Below are 27,989 nucleotides of genomic sequence, written 5' to 3'. Positions count from 1 at the left end.
CTCAAACATTAAAGGTTAGAGTAGGTCTCTTGTGAGACGATCTCACGAATCTTTATTTGTGAGATGAGTTAACTTTACCGATATTTACAATAAAAAGTTATACTCTTAGCACAAAAAAAATAATATTTTTTCATGGATGAACCAAATAAGATATTCGTCTCACAAGATACAATCTGTGAGACCGTTTTGTTATAATTAGTTTGCAAAGCATTATAGTTCGATTCCATCTTTACCCCTTTGTCGAATCCCACTCATCCACAGTACAAGGGTTGAAAAAGTATTTTAACTTCTCGCAAAAACAATAAACTACGTGACGGGATAAATAAATTGTCAGACATCTCCGGGAAAGAGGAAATTTATGCTTCAACAAATCCAACACCAACTTCAGAATTCCCACCGTTGATAGTGTAGAATATCACATCGTGTAGATCAGATATCTCTACGAATTCAGGTTCTGTTACATTTTATGTAGATGTATGTTTTTCTCTGCTGTTGATATAATTTTTCTTTTGGGTAATAAATTCTTAGTCCTACTAGGTTTTGATCTGGGTTTTATCAAATTGGGATAATTTGATGATTTGACAATCGCCTTGTTCGGTTTGTGTGCGTGTGCGCTTTGATTGATATATTGCCCTGTTCTTGCTGTATCGTCTACAGCTTTATATTATTGATCCCATAGAATTAATGGACGAAAAGTTTGAGGCCATCTTTCCATGGCAGAAATTTTCTGTGTTGTCATTGTGGGAATTGCTCTGCTTTGAGGTAATTTGTGGGTGGGTTAGAGATACAATACTGAAAATTGTTGTGTTGAAAAATTAAGAAGATTGTGGCTCTGCTGGCACTAAATCACCAACTGCTGTCTATTAATTTCATTTGTTATTGTAACTATTCCTATTAGGTTGAAAACACATGTTGATTTCTTTGTCATAATCTGTAGTCTTGTTATCAAGAGACCTTTAATTAGCGGTGGGAACATTAATACTTATGGGTAAGGAGATATTATCAGATTGTGTAAAATTATTTCCGCGAGCATTTCTGAGAGCTATTTTTCGAAAACTGCATAAACTGAATGAGTTAACGAATAGTGAAAAACTTCAGTAGATGAGACTGAAATTTTTTTCTGAGATAATGTTGTAGACGAATTACTGCTTTGACCCTTAACATCACATTCTTCAATGTTGGTCTTGTTTCTATTGTTTTAATATTGGTGACACTGAAACTTATGTTTAATGTTTTCTTTGCGTGATTCCGGTGGTAAATTTGTGATATTTTTATGGCACTTGGTGGAAAACCTTAAACATCTAATACCTTTCTGCCTAAAATGTAAAGGCAACTTTTCTCATTGCACAAGGAAATTCATATTATAACAGTGAATACAGTTGAAAATTTCTGAAACCTGTGATGATTGGTTGTGCAGGCTGGGATGGCTGAAAAAGCATGCGTAAAGCGCCTTCAGAAGGAATACAGAGCACTTTGTAAAGTAAGTACCATTTTTGCCTGGAAACGCTTTCATGCGTTCTCATTGTGAATCATATACCTTCATTATTTTATTCTGGATGCATAAAAAAGTACTTGCTGAAGGACACAATGAGTTATGCTGCTTGGATGTCAGATAATTCATCACTTGAAATTTGACGAGTATAGCACTGTAGGAATGAGCAAGTATAATGGAAAATGTTTTGCAGAAGTATGCCATAATATTGTTAAGATAACTTTGGCCATGGCCAGAGATATTATGTGAAGTAAGATAAGTTGGATGATACTTCATTTAAGGCCCTTTTAAAATGCCAAAAATTTTAAGAATTTTTAATTTTAGGTATTGATGCCACTTTAAATCTGTAAATTTTAGACAATGGAGAATTATGTACCATCAAGCATGTAGAATGAGGACAAGAAGGCCCTGATTTCCATTTATATTTGAAGAAACCATCATCAATGGTTAAAAAGATAATTTGATCACCAGACTTTCTTATCGAGTCTTGTTGTGGTGACGAATCAGCCATTTTTTGAGGACCGAGGATGTTTGTTACAACCAATAAAAATGGTTTTGTTTATCACTTACTCTAGCACAACTTGTTTTTATAAAATGAATTTTCTTGTTATTAAGTTATGTATATCTTCATCTCTGCTTTGCTGATTATTTTGTTATGCATTCCTAGGAACCTGTTTCCAATGTCGTGGCACGCCCTCTTCCCAATGACATCCTTGAGTGGCGTAAGTTGCTTGGATTTTGTTGTATGCCTCTGTATGAATGCACCTTGCATCTTTTCCTCAGCTCAATCATATTCTTTCAATTCTGTTAGATGTCCCCCACATCGGTTGGATAAATTTCTGAGAGTTGCATATTTGGATTTGAACGATCCTCTTAATTTAGCTAACTTTTGGAGTTGAGTTAGATCTAAGTCTCAATTTTAACACGGTGTCAAAGTTCAGACCTACCATTATGTGTTGGACGGTCCGACCACCCGTTCTGCCCATACTCGGGCCACTTGTAAACATCATGCTCCAGATTTCATTCTAGAGCGTGAAAGATGTTAGTTAAGATGTCCCATATCGGTTGGATAGAGTTCCTGAGAGTTGCATATATAGACTTGGACAATCATCCCCTTTGAGACAGCTTTGGGTCAAGTTTCAATCTTAACATGGTATCAGAGGCAAAGTTCCACCATTATGTGTTGCACTGTCCATAGTTTTTGGGGTTGAGTTTGGTTCAAGTTTCAATCTTAACAAATTCAGCTTCTTGTGATCACTCGCTAAACTTACAAATCATAGTAAGGATTTTTTATGCAGGTTGAGACGTGCCTTGTGATATTCTTTGTTTTTTTTATTGTTATTTTTTGTATTCCTTTCTAGGTACAGTGTTCCACTTTGCCCATGGTCGACTATGATGTGGGTTGAATGGGTGTTCCTTGTCTATTATTTGACACATTCTCCTGTATAAGAATATTTTACACATTCTCCTGAATAAAATCCTACATTCTTTACATTTTGATGTGTTTTATATACAAGGTATCTCTGAGTAACTTTAAGAAGTATATGTGATAAATTGAGTACCTTACTCTGCGACATATTTAGGGATGAAAGGATAGAAGAAATAAGCTTTAAAAACTCAGCACATGTCCTACAGTTTCTGATTAACTTGAAAATTCATCTTTGTTGAGATATGAATTTTAGTGAGCATCATTTTCTGTAATGCTGTCCTCATCTGCTGACATATCTTTTGTTGGCTATTTTTGTGGTCAGATTATTTGTTGGAGGGGAGTGATGGAACGCCATTTGCAGGTTTTGGTTCTCATGGTTTCGTTGTGTGTATATAGCTTAAATAGAGACTTTACATTAGTATTTGGACTATTATTTGCATGCCCATTTATGCTAAAGTGCTTATATATGGAGCACTCATGATGCTATTTCCTTTTCATTTTTATATTTTCGATCGATGTAGGTGGTTATTATTATGGAAAGATAAAGTTTCCACCAGAATATCCGTTTAAACCTCCAGGAATCAGGTGACTTTTGATGGTCAAACATACCACAATGCTCTAAGTGTGATGGTGCCATGATCTGCTTAAATTTTATAGTGTTTTTTTTTAATGTATATTGTTGTTTATGTCTTATGTAGTATGACTACTCCGAATGGACGCTTTATGACTCAAAAGAAGATATGCCTGTCTATGAGCGATTGTAAGTTAATTATGGTAAATCATGTCAATGCTTTCTACATCTTGTTTCACTTACGCTGTCATTTTCCAGTCCATCCAGAGAGTTGGAACCCTATGTGGTCTGTCTCAAGGTATTTCTGCAAGGAAGATGGTTGTATATATTTCCTGCATCAGTCTTAAGTTTCTTGTGCTGATTTTTCTTATTCCCATGCAGCATATTGACAGGGCTTCTTTCTTTCATGGTGAGTTAGCTTTCTAATTGTTGAGAGTGACAAGATATTATAGTTCTAAGTTTAAGCTGAAATTAGACGTGACTTACCTGAACGGCTCAACGTCCTGGTTTATATGTTCTCAGATGGACACTAGTCCCACTACTGGCAGTGTCACAACTACTGCAGAAGAGAAACAAAGGCTTGCGAAGTCTTCTTTGGCATTCAACTGTAAAAAGTGAGTTTTACAAACTTGACGCTCATCTTCTGCTCAACAAGATGATTGAAAAATATATTTGATTTTCTTTTTATCTCAACGAGTCTAAAGTTTGCCTCGACATACGTTTTTAAGAACTAACAAAAAGTTATGTATTATCTTTGAAAGATTTGCAGCTACTTAACATTGTTTATTTATGTTTTAGCATTGCATTTATGAGGTGGGTTTTTCACTATTTCTTTTTCTTTTTTCCCAATCTTTCTTTTGTTGAAACAGCCCAACATTCAGGAAACTTTTTCCAGAACATGTGGAAAAATACGAACGGCAGCTAGCAGCACAGCAATCGGCAGAACAGTCAGCACCTGCATCCATTCAAGAAGAAAATTTTGAACCCTCGCTGAAGAAACGTGGGACCGGAGAAGAGCAGAAAAATATAGAAGTCCCGAAAGAAGTGAATAACCTGAGGCAAAGATCTTTCCCTTCCTGGTGGTTGTTGTTGCTAGTTTTCATTTTTGGCGGTGTCATGGCTCTGCCTCTGCTACAACTTTAGTAACATACAGACCCTTCAAGGGAAGAATTGTAAGTGCTTAATTGTGAGCCAGTAAACATCTGAATCGTGACCGATCCATTGTCTTATGGGCCTAAACTCTCGGAGATTTTGTATAGATGTATTAATGAAGGGACTGTTAAGATTTTTGGTCCAAATATGCTGGTGTGGTGTGTTCACCATTTTTTTTTCGGTTGTGCTCTACTACATATTTTATGTTTTAACTTTTGATGTTTTATTATATTTTTTAGTGTGGATTCAGTCCCGGTGCGTTGGCTTTTAAGAATAATTAAGGTTGGATCTTCAAAATTTAGCTCGTGAGTTGTATTCAATGCGGCATATGATGGCTTAAAGTGGACATCAGGTTCAGAAAACATACGACGAGTTGGTATAATTATCTCTCTTTTATAATGTAGTCAAATTTAGTTTTTGGATCATTGATATATATGTCAATTTCTATAAAAATGGAAGGAGATTTAATGACATCGGAATAGAGTTCGAAAAGAAAAAGTAGATGCGAAATCAGTCATTTTGAATCATCGATAGAGCCCTTAATCAGGGCATCAATTAACTTTATTTTAATCATATTGCATGAAACCCTCGGATTTTGAGTCTCGCACTCGCTCTTGTTTTGTGCTCTCCTGTGAATACTTGAGAAAGACAGACAAAGCTCATTTTAAGCCCACCGCATTGTGCGACGTAGAAAACTAAATCCCCCACTTCCTATTTAAAATATGCTTACTTAATAATGATTGCAGCCGTCTTTCAATTCTATCAACCTATGATAAATCAAATTTGAATCTATGCTTCCCACTATGAATTTGTATATTCCAAGGTTCACAAAATGATTTCATTTTCCGTAAAAATGACGATTTGAAATTGGGTGTGGTTACATTTTGAGGCATTAGCCTTAGGGGAGTTTGTATCTGTTCCTAATTAATTGACAATCATAGACAAACTGTCTTAATATGGATGATGGACTTGTTAAATGGATAGAAACCCATAAAACCAAGGTTCCTTCTCCACTTTCTTTCTCCCTCCCTCAAACCCTTTCGCTTATCAACCATGAAAGAGAATGAAGAAATAGAGAGTGAGCGGAAGGCTCAAGTCGTAGTATTGTAAAACTGAATAAAGAATACAAAGAGAATATGTTTATATACCTAGGGTAAACACAAAAAGAATAAATGACTAATCTACCCTTGAGAGCTAACTATAATATATTATATTCTAACATCCCCCCTCAAACTCACGATGCTACAGCTAAAAGCATGGAGAGTTTGTCAGACAAAAAACGGAAGCGCGAAGCGGAATGTGCCTTGGTAAACATATCAGCTATCTGCAGAGAAGAAGGAACGAAAGGTAACGTGATGGTGCCAAGCTGGAGATGATGACGAGTGACGTGACAATCGATCTCAATGTGCTTTGTCCTCTCATGAAAAACTGAATTGCGTACAATCTGAATTGCACTCTAATTATCACAATATAACGGAGTAGGGTGACAAAGAAGAATACCGAAATCCGCAAGCAACCAATGTAACCAAACAATCTTGCAAGTAGTTGAAGCCATAGCACAATACTCGGCTTCGGTAGAAGATCTAGAGATAACAGCTTGTTTCTTACTTTTCCAAGAGATAAGAGAATCTCCAAGAAAAATACAGAAGCCAGTGGACTTACGATCCGTGAGATCGCCAGCCCAATCAGCATCAGAGTATGCACGCAGCTTTAAGGAGGAAGTAGAGGGAAACAAAAGACTCTGAAACTGAGTTCCCCGAAGATACCTGAGAATGCGAAGAACAGCAGCCCAATGAACTGTAGTTGGTGCAGTGACAAACTGACTTGCTACATGAACAGCATGCGCAATATCTGGACGAGTCACAGTGAGATAAACCAAGCTGCCAACAATAGTACGGTATAAGGTAGGATCTGGCAAAGGAGGTCCATCTGACAGAGAGTACCGAGCATTGGTCTCAAGAGGAGTATCAACTATTCTGTTATCAGTTAGACGTGCACGCTCAAACAGATCTGCTATGTACTTTGACTGAGATAAAAGATAACCTTTTGGAGAATAGGCAACCTCAATTCCTAGAAAGTAACGTAGCAAACCTAAATCCTTCATAGCAAAGCAGCGAGCTAACTCAGATTTCAAAGCCTCAATACCATCAATATCATCACCGGTGATTATCATGTCATCAACATATAAAGACAGAAGTATACGACCTGCAGGAGTACACTTGACAAATAATGCGGAATCATGATGACTAGGAATAAACCCAAGCGAAGTAATCACTATAGAAAATTTCTCAAACCAAGCACGAGGAGCTTGTTTGAGACCATAAAGAGCCTTACGAAGTCTACAAACTTCACCAGGTTGGTGAGCAACACCAGGAGGAGGAGCCATAAAAACTTCTTCATGAAGATCACCATTCAAGAAAGCATTCTTGACATCCATCTGAGAGATTTTCCATCGACGAACAGAAGCAACATCAATTAGAGTACGAACTGTCGTCATTTTAGCAACGGGGGCAAATGTTTCCTCATAATCCATGCCATGCTTCTGAGAGTAACCTTTAGCAACAAGACGAGCTTTGTAGCGTTCAATAGATCCATCAGATTTGGTCTTGATCTTGTAGACCCAACGAGAGCCAATGGTGTGCTTTCCGGGTGGCAACATAACCAAATCCCATGTATGAGTATGATGAAGAGCAGTCAGTTCCTCAGCCATAGCATTCTGCCAAAGTGGATTACCAACAGCTTCGCTATAGGATAAAGGCTCAGAGAGACGATGAACAGAGGCAACAAATGAAGCGAAAGAGCTAGAATAACACGAATAAGCAAAATCAGGTAGTCGAGTAGACTTACGAACCCGAGTGGACTGACGGAGTGGAGGATTATCCGCGATGCCAGGAGATGATTGGGTTGTTGTAGGGGGATTTGGAGGAGCAGGAGTCTCTAGTGTGGTCGTGGGCAAAGTCTCGCCGGTCGTGTGTCATATTATGCGAACTAACAGGTATAGAAAAGAATGGAACATGTTCAAGAAACACAACATCACGAGAGACATAAAGTTTTTGACTAATTGGATCAAAGCAACGATACCCTTTTTGACCAATACCATAACCCAGGAAAACACACAGAGCAGAGCGCGGAGACAACTTATTGCACTCGATCTGCGGTCGGAGAACAAAACAGGCACAACCAAAAACACGCAATGAAGAATAATCAGGAGCATGACCATACATTTTTCCAAAGGGTGACAAACCTGTGTTGTGTGAAGTTGGGATTCTATTGATCACGTGAACTGCAGTAAGAATTGCTTCACCCCAAAATGCACTAGGAACATTAGAAAACAGTAAGAAAGAGCGAGCTGTTTCAACAATATGTCTATGTTTTCTTTCGGCAACACCATTTTGTTCAGGGGTTTCTCTACACGAGGTTTGACGTATGGTACCATCAGAAGCAAGCAAACGCGAAAAATCATTAGAAGTGTATTCACCCCCCAAATCACAACGAAAACACTTGATGACAGCTGAATGTTGATTTTTCACAAGAGCTTTAAAATCATTGAAAATAGCAAGATAATCAGATCTATGTTTCATCAGATAAATCCAACAATAACGAGTGCAATCATCAATAAAAGAAACATAATATCTCGACCCCCCTTTCGTGGGAACAGGAGATGGTCCCCACACATCTGAATGAACAAGATCAAAAGGAGTAGGAGAAAAAGATAGACTTTTATAAAAAGGTAATGCCGAAAATTTTGCCAGTTTACAACCACTACAATCAGAAATATCATGACTTTTCAAAGTTCCTAGTGCTCCTGTAGACGCTAAAAAATTCAAACGAGACGCAGAAACGTGTCCTAGACGATTATGCCATAAATAAAAAACAGAAGACGACTGACTCAAACGAAAAGAAGAGAGATCCACACTAGATGCTGCAACATCTGGTACTCTGAGATAATCCAAAACATAAAGTCCCCCCTGTCTACGGCCTGTCCCAATCAGCCTCTGGGATCGCGGGTCCTGCACATAACAATTTGAAGAAGAGAAGTAGACTAAGTATCCAGACTCACATAATTGACTGACCGAAACAAGATTAAGTGTAAGATTGGGAATATAGTATACATCGGGAAGAGATAAACAACACGTAACAAGAGAACCAACGCCTACTAATGGCATAGGTGTACCATCAGCAGTCACAATTTCAATGGAAGAATTGTGAGACAAAGAAGCAAAAGATGACAAATCAGGAGACATATGATGAGATGCTCCTGAATCCAAGACCCAGATGGACGAAGATATACCTGAAGTGCCAGAGGATGACAAACCTATATGTGAAGAAGCTGACATAGCATGAGGCTGTGAAGCGAGGAACTGTTGAAACTGCTCAAACAAATACGGATCCAAAGACGGTGCAGCAACTGCATTGTTAGACTGAGGTGGTCGATATGTCCACTGGTTTGATGGATTACCAGGTTTCCATGGAGTGTTCTGAGATGGCTGCTGCTGCTGCTGTGGTTTCCATGGAGTGTTCTGAGATGGCTGATGTTGCTGCTATGGTTTCCACGGAGTGTTGTGTGGTCGTTGTTGTTGCTGTTGCGGCTGCACTTTTCCTTTACTCAACAATAGTGGGCATTGAGCTTTCCAGTGCCCCTTCTCTTTACAAAAAGCACACTCATCTTGAGAAACCTTCGTATTTGACCTGTTTTGGTGATTAGCTTGAGGTCGTTGAGGAGCTGCAAAGACAGATGGTGTAATCGGGATTGTCCCTTTGTCAACGTGAGACTTAAGACGAATCTCTTCAGCTAACAATTCACTTACAACCGAGTCAACAGAAGGAAGAGGGTTACGATGAAGAATCGTCCCACGCAGACCCTCAAAATCATTCCGAAGTGCCATCAAAAACTGTACCAAGCGCTGTTCTTCTCTCCGAGCAATATAAGGTGAGAATGCTCGCAATTCTGCAGATTCTGTTAATGCCAATTGATCCCAGAGTGACGACATGGCAGAATAAAATTCTTGGATGCTCATATCTTTCTGCTGAAGGGCACGAATATCTGTCTCCAATTGATATTGTTTGGCAAAATTAGACTGTGTATACAAGCGTGCCAGATGATCCCAAACCTCCTTAGCAGTCTCGTATTTTGCCAATTGAGTACCTATTGAGTGCGCAACAGAATTATTAATCCACGTAATAATCTTCGAATTATCTGCCTCCCAAACATCCAATGACACAGCATAATCAGGGTTCGTCTGGTTTGTAGGCTTGTCTCGTACACCTGTGACATAGCCCCACATCGATTTCCCCCGCAAGATCACCGCGGAGTTCGATCCGCGAAAGTTGTGGATGAGATTAACAGTTCTTCTCTACGATTGACAGATCCATGAGATGGAGGCTCTGATACCATGAAGAAATAGAGAGTGAGCGGAAGGCTCAAGTCGTAGTATTGTAAAACTGAATAAAGAATACAAAGAGAATATGTTTATATACCTAGGGTAAACACAAAAAGAATAAATGACTAATCTACCCTTGAGAGCTAACTATAATATATTATATTCTAACAGAGAACCTATGAAAAATGTGTATACGGCATAAAAAAAGGAAAAGAAAAATAAGAATCACATCAATTTCTAATATTATACAACTCGTAAATCTCGATCCGCTAGTATTTTACTAAATTAAAGTCTTAAAGTTGAGTTTCGTGTACCAAACCCAATTATTATATCGAAGCCTTTTGGTTTCATGTGAAAAACAAAATCTTGTAAAGTGAATGAGACTTTTAGTCATAACTAAAAGTAAAATGCTACTTGCTCCAGCATAATTATATTATTTCACATGCTCATGTCTCCAAAATAATGTAATCCTTTTTCCCCTGAACGACTTTAATTGAGTTGCTATTTTCTTGATTTTGTGTCTGCAAAATCTGAAGCACAAAAGGGCGTTCTTGTTGCTTCAGTTCCACAGACGGTAAGCATATTAATGACAAGAAACGGGAAAATTAATTACAACTGTATGATTACGCTCATTTACAGCACAATCTTTGAGCTCACTCTTGTAAATCTGTTGCCTGCATTATTTTTTTACATTACCATCATTCTCCAATACTAAATTCTTTTGTTGCTTCTGAGGCACTATTTTTCAGTTCTTGAAGTTAGTTGATAAGATTTTAGCTGGTTTCCATTTCAGTTCATGGAAGAAGCAAAAAAGAACGCAAGCCAGGAAAGATTAAATATAACAAATCTTGGAGCATCACCAGAACAGCAATTGGACGGGGAGACGAAGAACATGAAATCTCAGAAAAATTCGATCTTCTTTTGGTTCAAGTTTGACAGGAAGAATAAATCCACAATGTAAACTATAAGCGGTACCGCCATTTCTAAACTGGAGCGTGGCCGGGTTCATGTTTCTGGTCCAATCCAAGGAAGTGTGGCAACATCACTGGTAGCAGAATACACAGGATTCATTCATATGGACCGGTTTACTTGGTGACTTAGCAATAAACCAGAAAATTGTTGTTTCTTAGTGGTCTTTTTATGGGTTTATATGTGATATTTGAATGGTGAAAAAATGTAATTGTTGATGAAAAGAGAATGTGCAATCCAATTGCTCATCTTTCCTACTAAATTAGTTCCAGTTGATTTCATATATATATTTCCATATCAGATAAATTTGTGATGATAATTTCATTATAAAACCACAACAGAAGAATTGGTAGAAAGCGTGACAAAAATTACAGAAAAAAATGCACAAGCTTTACCATTGAAAGATTAATGAAGAAATATACTATTATGTATTGCAACCACTAACAAATCCAACCAACAGTTGTTTTTTATATGATCCAACTCTCTCTGTAAGATATGGAAACTTTTCCATCTTTTCAGAGAAGCAAAACTATACATCTATCAATATACAGTATATCCACTGCCAGTGCTTCTGTTTAGATAGAATTCAAGAATCATGGATCCAACCTTTCATCTCCATCAAGAATTAAAAAACATCGAACAAATAAATGCATAAAGTGGAATTTTAATCATCCCAATCTGTATATTCACGAAGTTTCCAAAACGATCCATAATGTATAAAGAATGAAGCAATTAACTTTGTCCTCGGACTCCTTGCTCCAGGTCAAAATTCCTAGGACTAGATGGATTGGTTCTTCTATTACCACTCAAGAGCCTTTTAAGTGATCTGAGTCTTGTCGGCATTGGTGACTTTTGTTCTTCCTCTTCATTAATCTGCATTGGAATATCGATCACCAATATCCCATCTAGCCGATTATTCCTAGATAACGACTTTGAGGATGAGCTAGATGGCTCATCAATAGCACAACTTTGATGATCTTCCGCCACACAATTTGGACCAAAAGTGCTAACTTGAGTTTCATCACCCCAGAATAAGACATTGGTTGGAAAATTTGGAGTTTCTGTTGAAAAATCTGGATTCTCCACTGCTGGAATTTGTTGTGTAGTTTCTAATGTTGAATCAGCAGCAGAATTCTCAGAGGATTGGCCCTGATTTGCAACAGGGTTTCTACAGAGGGGGCAAGTAGAATGTGATTGAAACCACATGTCAATGCATTCTACATGAAATCCATGATTGCATTTCGGTAGAAGTCTGGATTTTTCACCTTCGGCGACCTCACAGAGACACACTGAACACTCTAGCCCATCTTTGAACTCTTTGGGATCAAATAAAGTGATGGGTATGGTTTTAAGGAGTGAAGGATCGAGGCCACGGCGCAAGGCGGCAACAGCTGCTGCTTCATGATAGCCAGCGGAGAAGTCTAATCGTCGGCGGCGCCGGGTGGTGGTTGTGGGATTAACTTGGCGACGGTACCAGAACCATTTGGCGTAGAGGTGGAGGCAGAAGACAAACACTATAACGAAAAAGAGGAGGATAACGGTCACCACCATAATCTTTCCCGTGAGCTCGATCACACTTGAGTCACCAAAATTCCCAGCCCCTGAGTCTGTCATTTTCTTCAGATCCCAGGAACCACAAGACAAAGTTGAGATTTTTTCAGCTTTCGAAGAGATTTTGATGGCAAAAATGATTCAGAATGTCGACGAGATTTCTTGAAATTCAGCAGAAAATTTTGTTTTAGCTCTATAGCATTGAAATCTCCTCAAACATATCGTATACAGGGAGATCCCAAACAAGATTTTACGCTAGCTTCAATTACTGATCCTCGAAATTCGAAGCACTAAATTGAGATTTCGAGCAAAGCCCAAGAAAGATAGATATATATCGTCTATTACAGAAGATTCAGATGAAACTCACAAGAAATATGGCGGAAGCAAAAGGGAAGATGAAGATGAAGTTGGACGCTTTAGAAAAATGAGAATCCTCAGCATTTATATATAAAAACAAGCTTCAAGAAAATTCTACTCTCGTCATCATACCAGAGAGGGAAAAAAATATGATTCATTCGGGTCCAACAAACCACTGAGTTGGAAATAAAGATGAAAAGAACAATGTCTCAAGAAATAGCAGTCAGCGTAGACTTAGGATCAGTGTTAAATGAATCTCACACGGCGGCGTTTTGAACGGGCCAGCGACTCATCAACTTGGATGCTTCCACATGTATTGCCCCCTTCATCTCAACTTCTTGTTTAATTTTTTTAAATGTTTGATGAAACACACGTCACTTACAATTTATTCAAATTTTTAAGATCATTGTAAATGAATCTCGAATTCAATATAACTATATCAAATTTAAGATTTTGATGTCAAATCGATTATCATACATCGACCAATTTATTCAATTACCAATGTATTTTTTTATGTCATTAATTTGATTTTATATAAATATGTGAATTATAGCTAGCTAGAAATAAACAATTCCAACAGGTTCATATTTTTAAAACAATTTTGATGTAATTGATATGACTTATGTTTGATTACAATAGTTAAGAGGGAGAAGGCAACTATCTCGACTTTTCGTTTGGCTTTAGTTTGACCATGGAAGGAATTATAATTTGTGGAGTGTTCAAATTTGTCTTCTTGATTTGAATTCGAATTTTTTTGTAATAATTTTTGGGTATAATATATATATATATATATATATATATATATATATATATATATTATATTTATAAATGAAAAAAAAATTTACTTGTAATAATAATTATTTGGTGAAACAGAGACAAAATACCCGACTCTCTTGTTTATTGCCTTGGTCGTCTTCACTAGAGTAAATCCCTTTTTCTCCAACAAGCATGTTAATCATTTTGCCTTTTTTAGTTCTTTTATTTACTATATTATTCTTTATATATATTATATATGTAATAGATATTTTGGCAGTGGAGATATTTTGGCAGTGGATTTTAATACCACGATGAAAGGAAAATTCAGACAGATTTTGAACGAATTTTAATTAGCATTTTATGAGTGATTGGTTAAAACTGCCATCGTCATTTGTCTGGCAATTATTGAGATCTTTTGTCTTGCAATTTTGAAGCCCTTTTTCTTTTTTTAATACAGACAAAATAAATAAATAAATTATTAAAAAAATTAAAGAGATCCGTTTCCCCAGATTGAGGGAGGGTCGAATGTTATCTGAAACACTTCCAAGTTCCAACAAAATTATGAAATCGAAATAATTGTTTTTTTTTTGTTTACGTACAAATCATAAGCCTCTGGTCTCGAAATTAGGGCATCCGCATCTGTCGGAATTAATCCATGTTAATAACTCTCCATCTCATAAAAAATGATGGGGTCCACGAACCACATATTCATTACATTAACACTTTCCCATTATTAACACACACCCACATTCATTTAATTTCAACTTTCATTATTTATGGATCCCACTGTCCACTTACTCATTTTTTTTTATTTTTAATATTTTAATATCTTTCTAATATTTTTAAAATTTTACAACAAATATTACTAAAAATAAATAGTATTATTATTTTAAAAATAATTTAATTCCAATATTCATTAAAATATTATTAAGAAATGAAAAAAAAGTTGGACTCTTTTATTTAAAATATTATTCAACATAATCTCTTTAAAAAAAACACAAAATACAAAGAAAACGAATTACGATAATTGAAAAGAGAATTACATCAATCGAAAATTACATATTCCATTTCTCTCTAATTTGGTCACACAGATGTTCATGAACTATAAGCTGCTCCGGCGTCATTTGTGAAGTGTCTTTCGAAAGGATTTCGTATTCCTTAAGCAAATATTTGCTCTTTTTAGCTTCAGATTTGTTCAAAGCCGCTTTTACTTTCATCTCCTCTATTGCAAGTTCTTTTTGTTTCCATTCAGATTCGTTCTTCTTTATGTCTGTATACTGAGTAAAACTTTCGAACAAACTGTCGTATCTGGTTGTCAAATCCTCCATCGATGATTTTGCTTTGTTTTTACCTTTTCTTTTTGCGGCTTTTTGATCAATTGGACGAATATCTTCTTCATTTATATCTAAATCAATACTCGTATCTTTGTTCGATGAGGTGTTGCTAGCCCCCGACTCTGAGATTCTCGCTTTCTTTGTACCAACCAAGTGATCATCGGACTGTGGAGTGAACAGTGGACGTGTTTTCATGATTCTCCACACATGCTCCAGATTAAATGCAACTCCATTATTTTCATCACGATATTTTTCATATGCAAACCGCAATATGTCTTCATCACCATGGCCGCTTCGATAAGTATTGTAAACACTATTATAATTTGCGTTGAAGCGATTTACTTTTTTTTGGACAGTATTGTGCCAATGAGATCGAATCACGTTTAAAGCTCTCCGAGATGAACCAGCGGGACGATTGTCATTGTAGTAGTCCGCAACACGTCTCCAGAAATCATTTCCCTTCTGATCATTGCCGATGACTGGGTCATCACTCATTGTGACATACGATCACGCTAGTAGCTCGTCTTCCTCCTTTTTCCATATTATTCGCTTCTTCGTACCCTCAACATCTACATCAGCATTTTGCACATTTTCGAGATCAACTCGTGTTTCACGGTCGGACAACTGAGTCTCTGGGACAAACGTAGGAGTTGGCGGCTCGTTTTCGATTGGCATATTGGTGGATTGTGGATTATATAAACTATAAAAATAAGGCGGCATGAAATCTGGGTTGCTTATACTTTGCCAATATTCAGGTGTAGGCGGTGGATACGGAGCTCGGGAGGTGTAATTTGGATGATTCGAAGGATTTTCATAACCTTGGAAATTTGAAACAAACGGCCAATTTGGAAATTGTGGTGAATATTGTGTAGAAGAAACAAATCGAGGTCGATTTTGTGAGTTCTGACTATTGTCACCCATTTGGCTTAAAAATATGAAAAGATAAATGTTGTGGGATGAATTTGTGAAATTGATTAGTGTATATAGTGAGTAATTTCGAATATAGCCGTTGGTGCATAATTTTGCCGTTTGAAAATAGCCGTTGGTGATAATTAGCGACGGTCAAAAACCGTCGCACATAGCGACGGGTGTTAAAAAACCGTCGCAAATAGCGACCTTTTTTTAAAAAAAACAGACGCTTTTCACTGTGAAAACCGTCGCAAAGTTGCGATGGTTTACGAAAAACCGTCGCAAATTTCGAAATAACGCCGTTCATTCTGATGAATTTCTTGGCTGCCATGTCAGCCAAAATTATTAATTCTTGCGCCCACATTGGTGGGCGAAAATTAATGGGTGTTATTAACATCCATTAACCAACCAATGTGGGTGCCCTTAAGACGACGATCCCTATTACTCTCCAGTCAAGAATGAAGGATTATTTCATATATACAATAATGTATCATGCACGCGTTGGTTTTCCGTGAATAATTATTTATGTGTTTGATTTTGAGTTGGTCAATCTGATCTGTGTTCAAAAAAAAAATATATTTTGATATAAAAAATAATATTTTATATAATTCCAAAATATCTAAATCATAAATATGAAAGTTTATTACAATATACAATTTAATTGATATAATAATACAAATGATATTTTTTAGTATGATATATATTGTTTTTAATTTCTTGAAAATCAAATCAATATCAATCATATATTTATGTTAAATATTAAATTTTAGTCGTTGACATACAAAACTATTGTATTAGACTTTTAAAAATAAAATTAATACTTTATGTAATTCAAAAATAAATTCGAAAATAAATATGCAATGCCCCACAGGATCTGGACTATTGATTTTAAAGAAATTGATGGACCCCACATATGCGTGATTAAAATCAGGTCTTTGATCTTCTCATGGGACAGTGCCCCACAAAGTAGGGTGAAATCTTCCCTGAGACAGCAGCAACTGTTTATAGTAGCAGACGATGTTATCACTGTAAAACACTACCAAGTAAAATTATTTTTGAAATTAATTTTTTTTTTCAAAAATTAATTAAAAAAAGCCCGAGTTTCATCATGAGCTAACATCTAATGAGTATTCCTTAACGGCCCATGATATTGGCACTATACAGTCCAATGAAATATTGGGCCGACCCAGAAAATAAATATGGCTTGGACGGGTAATGGGTCACTGTCCAACCACAAATCCATTGATGGAAATTAGCTGTCCTTCCTCTTTCCACTGCACAGACACACTACTCTTCTTCTCATACAATTTCTGTGATTTTTCCTCAAATTGTAGTACAAGGGTTGGGTGATGATGGAACGAGAGCACTCAGATAAAGAGGAGGATCACGAAAACCTAATTTCTCAGAATGCCAGGTCCAACGACGCCGTTCATTCCCCTAACCACCGCCGTTCCTCGTTCCAGATCGACGATTTCAAGGATCAAATCTCGAGCACCTCCCGCAAATGCCATAAGAGGTATCTTTTTGCCGTTTTCTTGTCCATCATGATTTTGCTGCTCTATTTTACAACAGACCTGAAGAACCTTTTCCAAACCCGCATACCGATGGCTAAGGATCTCAGCGACAATCCTTCGGTTAATCGCATGCGCGAGTCCGAATTGCGCGCTCTGTCTTTGCTTCAGCAGCAGGAAACTGAGCTCTTCAAAACGTGGAATCGGACCGCGTTGATGACGAAATTATATTTTGATGATGTGAAGAATAGTGGTGTTGTGAATCGGACTTCTGTCGACGATAATGATAAAGACATTGTGACTTCTTCGATGCTTGAAGATTTGAAATCTCGTGTTTTTAGCCAGATTTTATTGAACAAACAAATTCAAGGGATTCTTTTGTCATCCCATGAAAACGGGGATTTCGTGGATTTAACTGAGAACTACACAGATGCAAGTTTTGGGGGTTGGAGTAGGTGCGGGAAGGTGGATCAGAGGTTATCTGAGAGGAAGACCATTGAGTGGAAGCCAAAATCAAACAAGTATCTTTTTGCAATTTGTGCTTCTGGTCAAATGTCAAATCATTTGATTTGTTTGGAGAAGCATATGTTCTTTGCAGCTTTGCTTAATCGTGTTTTGGTGATCCCTAGTGCAAAGGTTGATTACGAGTTCCACCGGGTACTGGATATTGAGCATATTAACAAATGTGTGGGAAGGAAAGTTGTGGTAACGTTTGAGGAATTGTTGGAGAGTAAGAAGAATTCTGTGCATATCGACAAGTTCTTATGCTATTTCTCATTGCCACAGCCTTGTTTCGTGGATGGTGATCATGTGAAGAAGTTGAAGGGGTTGGGTCTCACATTTGGCAAGATTGAAGCTGTTTGGAAGGAGGATGTGAAGAATCCAAAGGAAAGAACGGTTCAGGATGTCTTAGGTAAGTTTACCTCAGATGATGATGTTATTGCAATTGGAGACATGTTCTTTGCAGATGTTGAGAGGGACCAGGTAATGCAGTCTGGTGGTCCTATTGCCCACAAATGTAAGACGCTGCTTGAGCCACATCGGCTAATTCTGCTCACTGCTCAACGTTTTATTCAGACATTCCTAGGGAAGGACTTCATAGCTCTTCATTTTCGGCGACACGGTTTCTTGAAATTTTGGTTTGTTCTCATTCATTAAGGTCTTGTTTCCACATTTTGCAGTGGCTTTATTAACCTCTTGGTGAACTTTGTTGATGTTTTTCCAGCAACGCCAAGAAACCAAGCTGCTTTTACCCTGTTCCTCAAGCTGCAGATTGCATAAATCGAGTGGTTGAACGGGCTGGCAGTCCTGTGATATTTCTTTCTACAGATGCTGCAGGAAGTGAAACTGGTTTACTGCAGTCTCTCATTGCCTCGAACGGGAAGATTGTGCCACTTGTTCATAGACCCGCTCGTAATTTTGCGGAAAAGTGGGATGCTTTGCTATACAGGCATGGACTTGAGGAAGATCCTCAGGTGAGCTTGCAATTTCCTTGTTTATTTAATCGCTTCAATTGCACGTCATTTATATCGGGATGAATTATGATATTGTATTTGTTGATATATTGTGTTTTTTTATGTTGAAGGCAATCTAACTTTTAGCACAAAATAAGACTCGATCAATTTAGCTCTTGATTAACAGCCATAAATGAATCAGAAATTTTCCTTTAATTGTTGGAATCAGTAAACACTTTGAAAATTGTTGAAGTTAGAGCAAGTGACTCAATTTAAAATTGAATTTTCATCATGAAGGTGGAAGCAATGTTAGACAAGACTATTTGTGCTCTGTCTACCGTGTTTATTGGATCCTCTGGGTCTACATTTACGGAAGATATCTTGCGGCTTCGTAAGGACTGGGGATCAGCATCTTTATGTGATGAATATCTGTGCCAGGGTGAACATCCGAATTTTATTGCAGAAGATGAGTGAACGGGTCATTTGTATATTCATGTACAATCAAAAGGAAAACATTCTGTCATCTAGATGGCAACGATAGAAACAGGAGTTGCTCTATTAGATTATTTTGTCCAATTCTTTTATTATCACCCACCGTAGACTATGTTGGCATGAATAACCGACCGGAAGACATGGCAGTGGAAACTAGCTGTGTTGGAGTTTGTTTGAACAGGCAAAACACATCGATCTGGGCTGATTTTTTTTCCATCTGCATTCAGATGGATGATTCATAGGCTTCAGCACAAGTGATTTTGTTTATTCAATTTGATTGTCTTGGCTAGCTCAGTTTGGAGCATTGTGTTGGTTGGACATGTAACATTTCATTGTTGTGAATCTCCTCCCAGGAGTGGTCTGATGTACAAAGGGGCAACTTTGAGCTATTATCCTTAGTGTTGTTGAATAATGAGAATATATGTTTGACAGCTTATCCATAACATTTGACTGCTAATATACGATTTTTGCACTCTCCAAGCGGTTGCGTTCTCTGGCTCTGGACATGCCCGGAAAATGCATTTTCACGGTCTTGTTCTTTAAATTTCTAATTAGAATAATGCCAAATCTTTCTCTGGTCACAAATTTGTTGTATGGCATTAAAACATCAGATACAAGCAACGATCAGGGTCAGGCCACTAAAAATTTGAAAAACATAGTTTTTTAATACGTACAGAAACCACGATTTCTTTTCTATGGCCACACACTGATTTTCTCCTTCTCATACTTGACATACAAAGCAGAAACCGCAGCCACGAAATACAACTGAATGAAAATAATAGCTGGTGAATGATAGCTTATGACTCCCTGTCCAGTCGCCAACTCCACTGATAACAGAGCACATAATCCAAGAATGGCAAGCCGACCGTGGATACGCTCCGCAAAAGAGCTGAACCCGAATTCCACACTCAACCCTTCTGACAAAGCTTCTTTCAGTGGTACCGGAGGCAGGAAAATGCTCGTCCCAGCTCCTGACCCGGACCCACTTTTCTTCCCTTTTTTGCTTTTCCTAAGCTCGGCTTTCTTGCCCGTGCCACTGCGGTTACGAAGGCGGATCTGGTATAGGCGGTTTTCGAAGCTGTCGTCCTTGCCTGGCTCGGGTTTGGTTTCGTCTGGGGAAGGATCTTCTTCGGTTGTGGCGCGGAGGATAGAGAGATTTCGAGGTTGTGGGTTCTGGCGGGCCGAGGATGGGAATGCTGAGCATGGTTTGGGGAATTGGAGAGACGGTTGTAGAGTCGCCATTTTTCTGTTGTGGCCACTAACTGATGATTGGGTAATCGGGCTGTAGACAGACAACATTAAAATCTGTGGTGCTCTTTTAAAAAATAAATTAAATTATATTCCTTTGTTTATTGTTGTGAAATTCTCATTTACAAAAAATATAAATTTTTTAAGGCTTCTTTTGTAATATATTTTTCGGATTCTTTTCGAAATTTATTACATAAAAACTATCAAAATATTTTAATTCAAAAAAAAAAACTATCAAAATATTGGGGGAAGGATCTATAAAATTAGAATCAGAGTGGAGTTTTGGATAATTTGCATGAATAATCTTACTAAAGAAAGAGGCTCTTTAATTAATTGTTTTTCATTTAATTGGTAATATTTGAAATAAAATTACGATCATATCGTAATTTAATTCCTAACAAAACTAAAATTACGCAAATTAGACTTATATGGTCTCTTCTTCTTTTAGCCATTAGATGTTTTTTTATTTCCCAAAATAACCCTCACTGTGTTTTTTGGTTTTTTTTTATTTACGAAAATGTCACTTGTTTTTTTTAAAATAATAAAGTTGGTATATCTACTGCGTTTTGGTATCTATCTGTTTACAAAAACGCTATTTCTTAATTTTACCATTTTTTTTGTGTTCGTTTAAAAATGAATCGTACGAGCACGGACGGAGTGTACGTACAAGCAACGCATGCACCGGAAGACTACACTCCCTGCTCTTTCTTTTTTACTATTTTTAAAATAAAAAAACAGATTTTACAAGCATTATTTCATCGTGCACATAAAAAAGAACTCTACCATAACATGCGGCCATCCATTTCTCTCTCTCTCTTTTTCCCTTTTTGCCCTTTGATCATGTCCAGACAGGATCACTGCCTATAGAAACACGAACTTCATGTTCTCTTATTTTCAGTTACATGATATGACATGTTATATTTCCATAACTTGAATTGAGGAAGAAAAAAAACACATACGGATTTATTATGCAGCACAAATTCAAGTGTGTTACTCCAATGTAACTTATCTACACCGCTTATAATAATTATTATTTTAATATTCTTGAAACAATTGATCATGATCAAGAAAGAGCAAGAATTTAGTAATAAACAAATAATCACGCGCTGGTGCGCATCTATTTGTTTTTCTTTTTGCATCGAACTCGAAAACCATTTTAAATTATCATTTTAGAATTTTTTTTGAAAAATAAAATAAAATATCCTCATAAGTTTATAAATAAAAGTTGATTTTACTAAATTAAAGGTATGCTTTTAAAAATTAATTTTTTATCGATAAAATTTACATGTTTTTTTGTCACAAAAACTCTTAGAGAAATAGTGGGAAACTGTCTAATCTATAAATCAAATTATAACTTATAATAGTTATTGGGTGGTTTGAACAGTAATAATCCCAACTACGAGTCTATAACATTAATAAAACCGTATTAAATTAGTGGACAGCGAAATGCTATTGGTCCATAAATGTCAAGCGGGGGAAGGCTTTCCTTCGACCGTTCCCAGATTTATTATTATTGTTTTCATTAATTACTTTACAAAATATGATATTTAAAAATTTAAATGATACGGTCTAATTTTTTGATTATTTGGACTTTTTTTCCTCGGAAATTGTAAAATAATAAGTATGGTACTTGGGTTGTGTTGTAGGCTTTCTAGTAAGCCCAACTTCTCAACAATAATAAAGTATCCTACGTTAATTGGCCCCGGCCCGTGCGGGAATATAGGGCCTCCGAGAAATCTAACTTTTGTTTGACCCAATCGTGTTACTAAATGACGTCACGAGCTCATAAATATTTTAGTCGTCTATATTATATATATATATATACACCTATTGATTCTTAAATTTATTATATAATAGTACTTTTTTTAAATAAAGAGATATATAATGACAAAAACTTGTGCGAGACGGTCTCACGGGTCTTATTTTGTAAGACAGATCCTTTATTTGGGTCATACATGAAAAAATATTATTTTTTATGGTAAGAATACTACTTTTTATTGTAAATATCGATAGAGTTGACTCATCTCACGGATAAAGATTCGTGAGATCATCTCACAAGAGACCTACTTTATGTATATTTATTGGATGTGCCTCGGTTGCATCTTATATTTGGTTTGCATTGTATGACGAATTCAATGAGGTAAGAAATACATAGATCTTACCGCTTTCACACGGTTTCACACTCGTCACAAAAATTAGTCAATGGCTAAGAAAGTCCCATGTAATTCAGTTTTTTGTTTTGGTGTTCCATCTGACTAACGCCTCCCATTTGAACATGTCAAACCAAATTTCGATATTTTTCCCTTTGGTCTTCTTCGACGAAATTACATCCCAAGAAACTTCATGTCAAATTGATTTTTTTTTTTTTTAAAAAAAATCTCATGCATAGTGTTGTTTAACTCAAATTTTTACCCCCCAAAATCTATAGAATTTGTACACTGCAATAAACAGCAAACCCCATGGGATCTCATGAATCCAAGTTAGACCAATTGGATGGATCGTATTCACAGGCCACAAATAATAATATTCTAATGTTAACCAATCCTCCTGTACAAGTGCCGATGCAGCAATCTTGATTATATGGTGATAGACAAAGTAACATGGATGGACAATCAATGAGAAAGCAGAAACAAGAATAAAAGCTAGCGATACCAAGATCACATGTCTGGTCTGTGCTTTATTATTGGAAATGTCCTTGCATAAAGCAAAAAAGGTTAAAGGTTTAAAAGTTTCCTCCAAAGTAGCTCACAGGATCCTTTAAAACAAAAAAAAAACAAATCTTACCCTATGGCCAAAACTAATCATAAGGCTATCAGACTTTAGCACTAAACTAAGCACTCACCACAACTACACAAACAATCTAGCAAACATAGTAGCAAAACATGGAAGATACCAACAAACATCCACGACAAGACAAGGATTCCAACAGAGGAAATGGAAGATGTACAACCAAGCCTCTGCCTTTTAGCTTTGTATCAATCCATCATAAAAAGGAGTCGTGCATAACATAACCAAACCAGTCATCTATTCATGCGATGACAAATAAAATGCACATTTAAAACGTAGATGTCAGTTAACATTATTGACAAAAAGGCCCAAAAGTAGCATTTTTATCTATTAACTTTATTGATCTTAACTTGATTGATTGTGCATATCATTTTGGGATAGTAGGAACTATATATATACATATATTCAAACATAGGCCGAGATGAACCTCAGAAGGCTAATCACGCCAATTTGCAGATTCACGTAAAAAGAAAATCAACCCTACAGAAGGGTATTCGTAAATTCCATCTCCAATAGTAAAATGCATCGTTGAAACTTCGAAATGAAGCATTAAATAGAACTCGTCTCTTTTTTTTTAAAACTATAATTCAACATTATCAATTATCATTGAAGACAAGATTGATTCATAATCGTGAGAATGCCCAACATACACCACTCCGCAACCCACTATGCAGAACATGGCCTAACAAGTTACAGAATTCATTTCAAGCAACCCCATCAAAGTTAACAAGTAATAAGAAACAAAATTAGATATAGCTAATCAAGAAGATGAAAATTGTGGCGGTGGAGGAGGTAATAATTGATGAGACTGATGCACCTGATTGCTTCCACTTCCGTTGCTCCCCGGAGAGGCATACTGCATAATGAAAGGATGCCTCAAAAGCTGACCAGCAGTCCATCTCCTAGCGGGATCCGTCTGAAGACAACAAGCAATAAAGTCCTTAAACTCTTTACTAGCGGTGGCGGGTGCCTCTGGTGGCTGTGACATACAAATCGCAATCATAAGGCTAGCCCAATCACCTTGCCTCCCAACAGCAAATGGGAATCTTCCCAAGTAAAATTCAAGAATGCTGACACCTAAGCTCCATATATCCCCTGCATAACCATCGTATTTGCCATGATTAAGATCAGTATTGATTCTTTCCGGGCTCATGTAAGCTATGGTCCCAACAGCTGAATTGCAGGGATCCATGGTTTGAGCTAAAACTCGAGACACGCCAAAGTCAGCGATCTTGACATCTCTGCGGGAGTTCATCAGTAAATTGGAGGGCTTGATGTCTCGATGAACGATTTTACGCCTGTGGAGATAGTACAAACCGGAGAGAATCTGGCGAGTGAGATCGGATAGAGTGGGTTCATGGGGGATGTGTGCACCTTCCAGAGAACCCTTGTCAAGGTACTCGAGGAGGACTTGAATTTCGCCATTTTGATCATACATGCAATGACATTTGACGACGTTGGTATTGTTGACGTCGCGTAGGATCTCGATTTCACGGAGCATCTGACGCCGTACCGAATCTTCGTGGTTGCCGTATATCACTTTCAGGGCGTACAATTTGCCGGTGGGTCGATGGAATACTTTGTAGACAGTTCCTCCCGCACCGCTGCCGATGCGGCTGATTCGGTCCAGATCACCGTAGTTGAAGCCACCACTGGAGCCAGAGGAAGGGGCGGAGCTGGGTGGCAGAGGGAGAGGCACGGCCAGGGAAAAGTCTCGTTGGGGCAAAGGGAGGGTAAGGTCAGGGAGGATTCGGCGGTTGGAACGATTGGCGGAAGGCGGCGGTTGAAGGGGTCTCATTATACTTGGTTATTAACCCAAAAACAGCTCTCGAATCCAAGAAAAAAATAGGGTTTGTATTGTTTACCACGATAAAGCACCTTTTTGAATGATTGCAACTAAAATATTAATAATCGAATCATCCGAAGACTTTGAAAAGGATTGCTTGCAGAGGAAAATCAACGAACTCCATGGAAAACGAAGGGAGAAGAGGGGAGGAAGAAGGCTTGATTTCTTATTTGTCAAAATAATATTTTAAAGATAAAAAATGTTTTATATTTTTATTGAAAAAGTTTTAATTTTTTAAAATAAAATCGGGTTCCAAAATCAAATAATGTGAAACATAATATAGATATGAGTATTAAATTTTAAAAAAATTTCATAAAAATATAGTCTCATATCTATGCAATCTTAGAATTTCTCTTGTTTTGACTTGCGATAACTTCATTTATGTTTTCTTCCATCTCTGTAAAAGACACCGATAATCACTCTTAGTCTTCTTCGACTCCAGACGTCACATATAAAATATTCTCACAAGAGTTTTTGATTTTATAATTACAGTTTTATATTCGTTGAATTCTTATTTAAAATTATAATTGTAAGTTCATTTTATTGGTTATTTTTTTCCACATAAAACAACCTTTTACTTAAATCTTTCAAATTTATTTTTAAGAAGATAAGATACGTAATTGTGTTTGAAAGTATATTTTAAATATTTCATTATCTTTTAAATGTATTTTGTATATAAAAATAATTTAAATAAATTAATGATTTTTAATTTATTTTTTAAAAAATAAAAAATATAAGTTTGAAGACACGTGGTGTGCTATATCTACTGCCAATTGTCTTGGGACACATCACTTTTTTTTTTAAATGTATACCAAAATAAATAATCGTTATGCTGGCTTGCGATTAAGTGGCCTTGATCTACTAGAATTACTTGATTGTTCAAAATTCCACGCAACCGGTCGATGAGTCTTTTTCTTGTTAATTTTGTTTTCATCACTATTGTTATTTATTTATTTATATGTTAAATATATTACACAATATATTTATTATATATTATCTATACTATATACTCAATTAATATTTATAGTATAGGTAAATCACGAGGACCGAGGAGTAGGCATATGTGATCGGTCGACTCAATCCATATTTACGGTGAAAAATAATATTTTTAATGAGACGAGTCGGGAATAGATCTGTGTCATAAAATTGACTGATAAGATTGTTTTATAAGAATTTTAGTGAATCGTGATATCATTGATGTAAAGTTTTTTCCCTAAAAAAAATAATATTAACCACTCTTAAGATGAGATGGTTAATAAAGATTATAAATTTATCGAAAACAATTCACCATTTCTTTTTAATATACTATTTATAATATAAGATTAGATATTCGAGGAAAATGTGGCAATGGGAACAAGCGATTGCTTTTGGATTACATATTTCAACCCTCGTTTCTTTTACTTTGTCATCGGCTAGGACTGCAAAGTCAAAACTGGATTTTACCACTCTCATATCAATAATCTATAATTAATTAAGTAATTCCGTTTCGTGTATTCCTCCAATTGTTGACAACGACAATCCAAGCAACAATATCGACGCCCGAATCGGTCGAGTAAATGACTAGAATCGATTCATTCGATGTTGATTGCTCCCAGTGAAAATCCAACAGCACACGAGCTCGATTTTTATCCATGTGGGTTCGTGCATTGCCCACACGAAAATATTAGATTAAAAATCCAGATAATAAATCAGTGCGTGTAAGATCTTATTTAAGTATTTTCCATATTGGCTAGACGTTTAAAAACAATTAAAATAAGTTCTTGCAACAATATATAATCCCACTTCGGACATCAAACAACTAGCTAAAAAGCACAATAACTTCGTATATAGTGAGACTAAACGAGCCTCAGGCCTTGTAGCCCAATGACACCCCATCTTCCAAAGAATGAGGCTAGTATAGAACAGGGACTCGTAAACACTCACCCCATTGTATAAAAAAAAATGAAAAAGAGGGGAAAAACAAAAGAAGCCAATGCTCAATTGGATTGAGAGGTGTTGTGGTTCAAACCAAAGTGCCAAACAATTCACCAATGACCACAAACAAAAGATATATATTCATTGCAGTGCTCCCAAAGTCACTGTCAAGCCAGACAATAAACCATGCCTACGTAAATACAAGTACCAAAGACGTCCACAACTGGTTTCATGGCCACCAAAAGAACTTTCCCTGTCCCCGATGGATAAGGCTTACAGCTTCTAAGGGAAGGGTGGTGCCTTTGGCTACAGTTGTTTGAAAGCTTATCCTTCTGCTCAAGCCTAATTTTGTCTTGTGGCTTTCGGAAGCTAGCAAAAAAGGATCGCCTTCTATTTGTCTCAGGCTAGCAATGTTGTTTCTGTACTACAGAACTAAAGTTGCTGGATCATATTTTCTTTTCCTGCCAGTTTAGTAGGCGTCTATGGGACTCTGTTCGTGCATGGCTTCGGATGAGCTACCATATGACAACCATTAAAAGTGCTCTCAAGTGGTTTAAGAAGACCTACAGGGATACATCTCACATTGTCAAGGCTCGCTTGCCTCTTAGCTTTTCCGGTGACGGTCTTAGGCCTTTTGGAATGGGTGGAACTTATTACTGCTTCGAATTTAGATTCTCTATTTCATAAAATTAAAGTTCATATATTGAACAATTTATATCCTTATGATACATCTCATTTTTCTGTGTATCAGTGAGATAGTGAATTTGTATATAATTATTTATTAGTAAATTAAAATTTTACCGATAAAAAAAAAAGTTGGGGTCGACAAAGGGAAA

The 27,989-nt window shown here is 36.7% G+C and overlaps 6 protein-coding genes across 8 annotated transcripts; 2 read left to right on the top strand and 4 right to left on the bottom strand.

Annotated features, from left to right (window-relative positions):
- The first annotated feature begins 301 nt into the window (after window positions 1-301).
- On the top strand, window positions 302-4,899 carry LOC142555989 (ubiquitin-conjugating enzyme E2 34-like). 3 transcript variants are annotated; one of them, XM_075667181.1, is made up of 10 exons: window positions 302-451; window positions 1,418-1,480; window positions 2,160-2,214; window positions 3,244-3,282; window positions 3,443-3,506; window positions 3,620-3,681; window positions 3,751-3,790; window positions 3,874-3,901; window positions 4,015-4,106; window positions 4,362-4,899. In XM_075667181.1, the coding sequence occupies exons 2-10, from the start codon at window positions 1,424-1,426 to the stop codon at window positions 4,633-4,635; spliced, it is 711 nt and encodes a 236-aa protein (XP_075523296.1). In that variant the 5' UTR covers window positions 302-451; window positions 1,418-1,423; the 3' UTR covers window positions 4,636-4,899. The 3 variants fall into 3 exon arrangements, with proteins under 3 accessions (XP_075523296.1, XP_075523294.1, XP_075523295.1); XM_075667179.1 differs by having other exon boundaries at window positions 3,620-3,790; XM_075667180.1 differs by having other exon boundaries at window positions 324-474; window positions 3,620-3,790.
- Window positions 4,900-11,369: 6,470 nt separating this feature from the next.
- Window positions 11,370-13,098, bottom strand: LOC142555988 (RING-H2 finger protein ATL60-like). The gene has a single exon (XM_075667178.1). The coding sequence runs from the start codon at window positions 12,606-12,608 to the stop codon at window positions 11,727-11,729; it is 882 nt and encodes a 293-aa protein (XP_075523293.1). The 5' UTR covers window positions 12,609-13,098; the 3' UTR covers window positions 11,370-11,726.
- A 1,615-nt stretch (window positions 13,099-14,713) lies between these two features.
- LOC142504491 (glutathione S-transferase T3-like) lies at window positions 14,714-15,487 on the bottom strand. The gene has a single exon (XM_075617346.1). It carries the CDS (start codon window positions 15,485-15,487, stop codon window positions 14,714-14,716), a length of 774 nt encoding a protein of 257 aa, XP_075473461.1.
- Window positions 15,488-17,136: 1,649 nt separating this feature from the next.
- Window positions 17,137-19,794, top strand: LOC142555986 (O-fucosyltransferase 36-like). Its single transcript, XM_075667176.1, has 3 exons — window positions 17,137-18,551; window positions 18,638-18,887; window positions 19,164-19,794. Exons 1-3 carry the CDS (start codon window positions 17,251-17,253, stop codon window positions 19,338-19,340), a joined length of 1,728 nt encoding a protein of 575 aa, XP_075523291.1. The 5' UTR covers window positions 17,137-17,250; the 3' UTR covers window positions 19,341-19,794.
- A 176-nt stretch (window positions 19,795-19,970) lies between these two features.
- On the bottom strand, window positions 19,971-20,661 carry LOC142555987 (uncharacterized). Its single transcript, XM_075667177.1, has one exon. The coding sequence runs from the start codon at window positions 20,655-20,657 to the stop codon at window positions 20,052-20,054; it is 606 nt and encodes a 201-aa protein (XP_075523292.1). The 5' UTR covers window positions 20,658-20,661; the 3' UTR covers window positions 19,971-20,051.
- A 3,274-nt stretch (window positions 20,662-23,935) lies between these two features.
- Window positions 23,936-25,419, bottom strand: LOC142555981 (mitogen-activated protein kinase kinase 4-like). The gene has a single exon (XM_075667169.1). It carries the CDS (start codon window positions 25,189-25,191, stop codon window positions 24,154-24,156), a length of 1,038 nt encoding a protein of 345 aa, XP_075523284.1. The 5' UTR covers window positions 25,192-25,419; the 3' UTR covers window positions 23,936-24,153.
- Window positions 25,420-27,989: the final 2,570 nt, after the last annotated feature.

The sequence above is a fragment of the Primulina tabacum genome, chromosome 9 (genome assembly GCF_025594145.1).
Source record: "Primulina tabacum isolate GXHZ01 chromosome 9, ASM2559414v2, whole genome shotgun sequence".
Classification (NCBI taxonomy): Eukaryota; Viridiplantae; Streptophyta; class Magnoliopsida; order Lamiales; family Gesneriaceae; genus Primulina; species Primulina tabacum.
The sequence above is the reverse complement of the archived record's forward strand: the minus strand, read 5'-3'. Positions and strand labels throughout refer to the sequence as shown.

What these genes read in the sequence shown, in the direction of transcription:
- LOC142555989 (XM_075667179.1), top strand. Translation starts at nt 1,424, where the DNA reads ATGGCTGAAAAAGCATGCGTAAAGCGCCTTCAGAAGGAATACAGAGCA. An exon ending in TGATGGAACGCCATTTGCAG is followed by an intron (nt 3,283 to 3,442) that starts GTTTTGGTTCTC and finishes CGATCGATGTAG; the next exon opens with GTGGTTATTATTATGGAAAG. An exon ending in CCTATGTGGTCTGTCTCAAG is followed by an intron (nt 3,791 to 3,873) that starts GTATTTCTGCAA and finishes ATTCCCATGCAG; the next exon opens with CATATTGACAGGGCTTCTTT.
- LOC142555988 (XM_075667178.1), bottom strand. Translation starts at nt 12,608, where the DNA reads ATGACAGACTCAGGGGCTGGGAATTTTGGTGACTCAAGTGTGATCGAG.
- LOC142504491 (XM_075617346.1), bottom strand. Translation starts at nt 15,487, where the DNA reads ATGAGTGATGACCCAGTCATCGGCAATGATCAGAAGGGAAATGATTTC.
- LOC142555986 (XM_075667176.1), top strand. Translation starts at nt 17,251, where the DNA reads ATGATGGAACGAGAGCACTCAGATAAAGAGGAGGATCACGAAAACCTA. An exon ending in CACGGTTTCTTGAAATTTTG is followed by an intron (nt 18,552 to 18,637) that starts GTTTGTTCTCAT and finishes ATGTTTTTCCAG; the next exon opens with CAACGCCAAGAAACCAAGCT. An exon ending in GACTTGAGGAAGATCCTCAG is followed by an intron (nt 18,888 to 19,163) that starts GTGAGCTTGCAA and finishes TTCATCATGAAG; the next exon opens with GTGGAAGCAATGTTAGACAA.
- LOC142555987 (XM_075667177.1), bottom strand. Translation starts at nt 20,657, where the DNA reads ATGTTGTCTGTCTACAGCCCGATTACCCAATCATCAGTTAGTGGCCAC.
- LOC142555981 (XM_075667169.1), bottom strand. Translation starts at nt 25,191, where the DNA reads ATGAGACCCCTTCAACCGCCGCCTTCCGCCAATCGTTCCAACCGCCGA.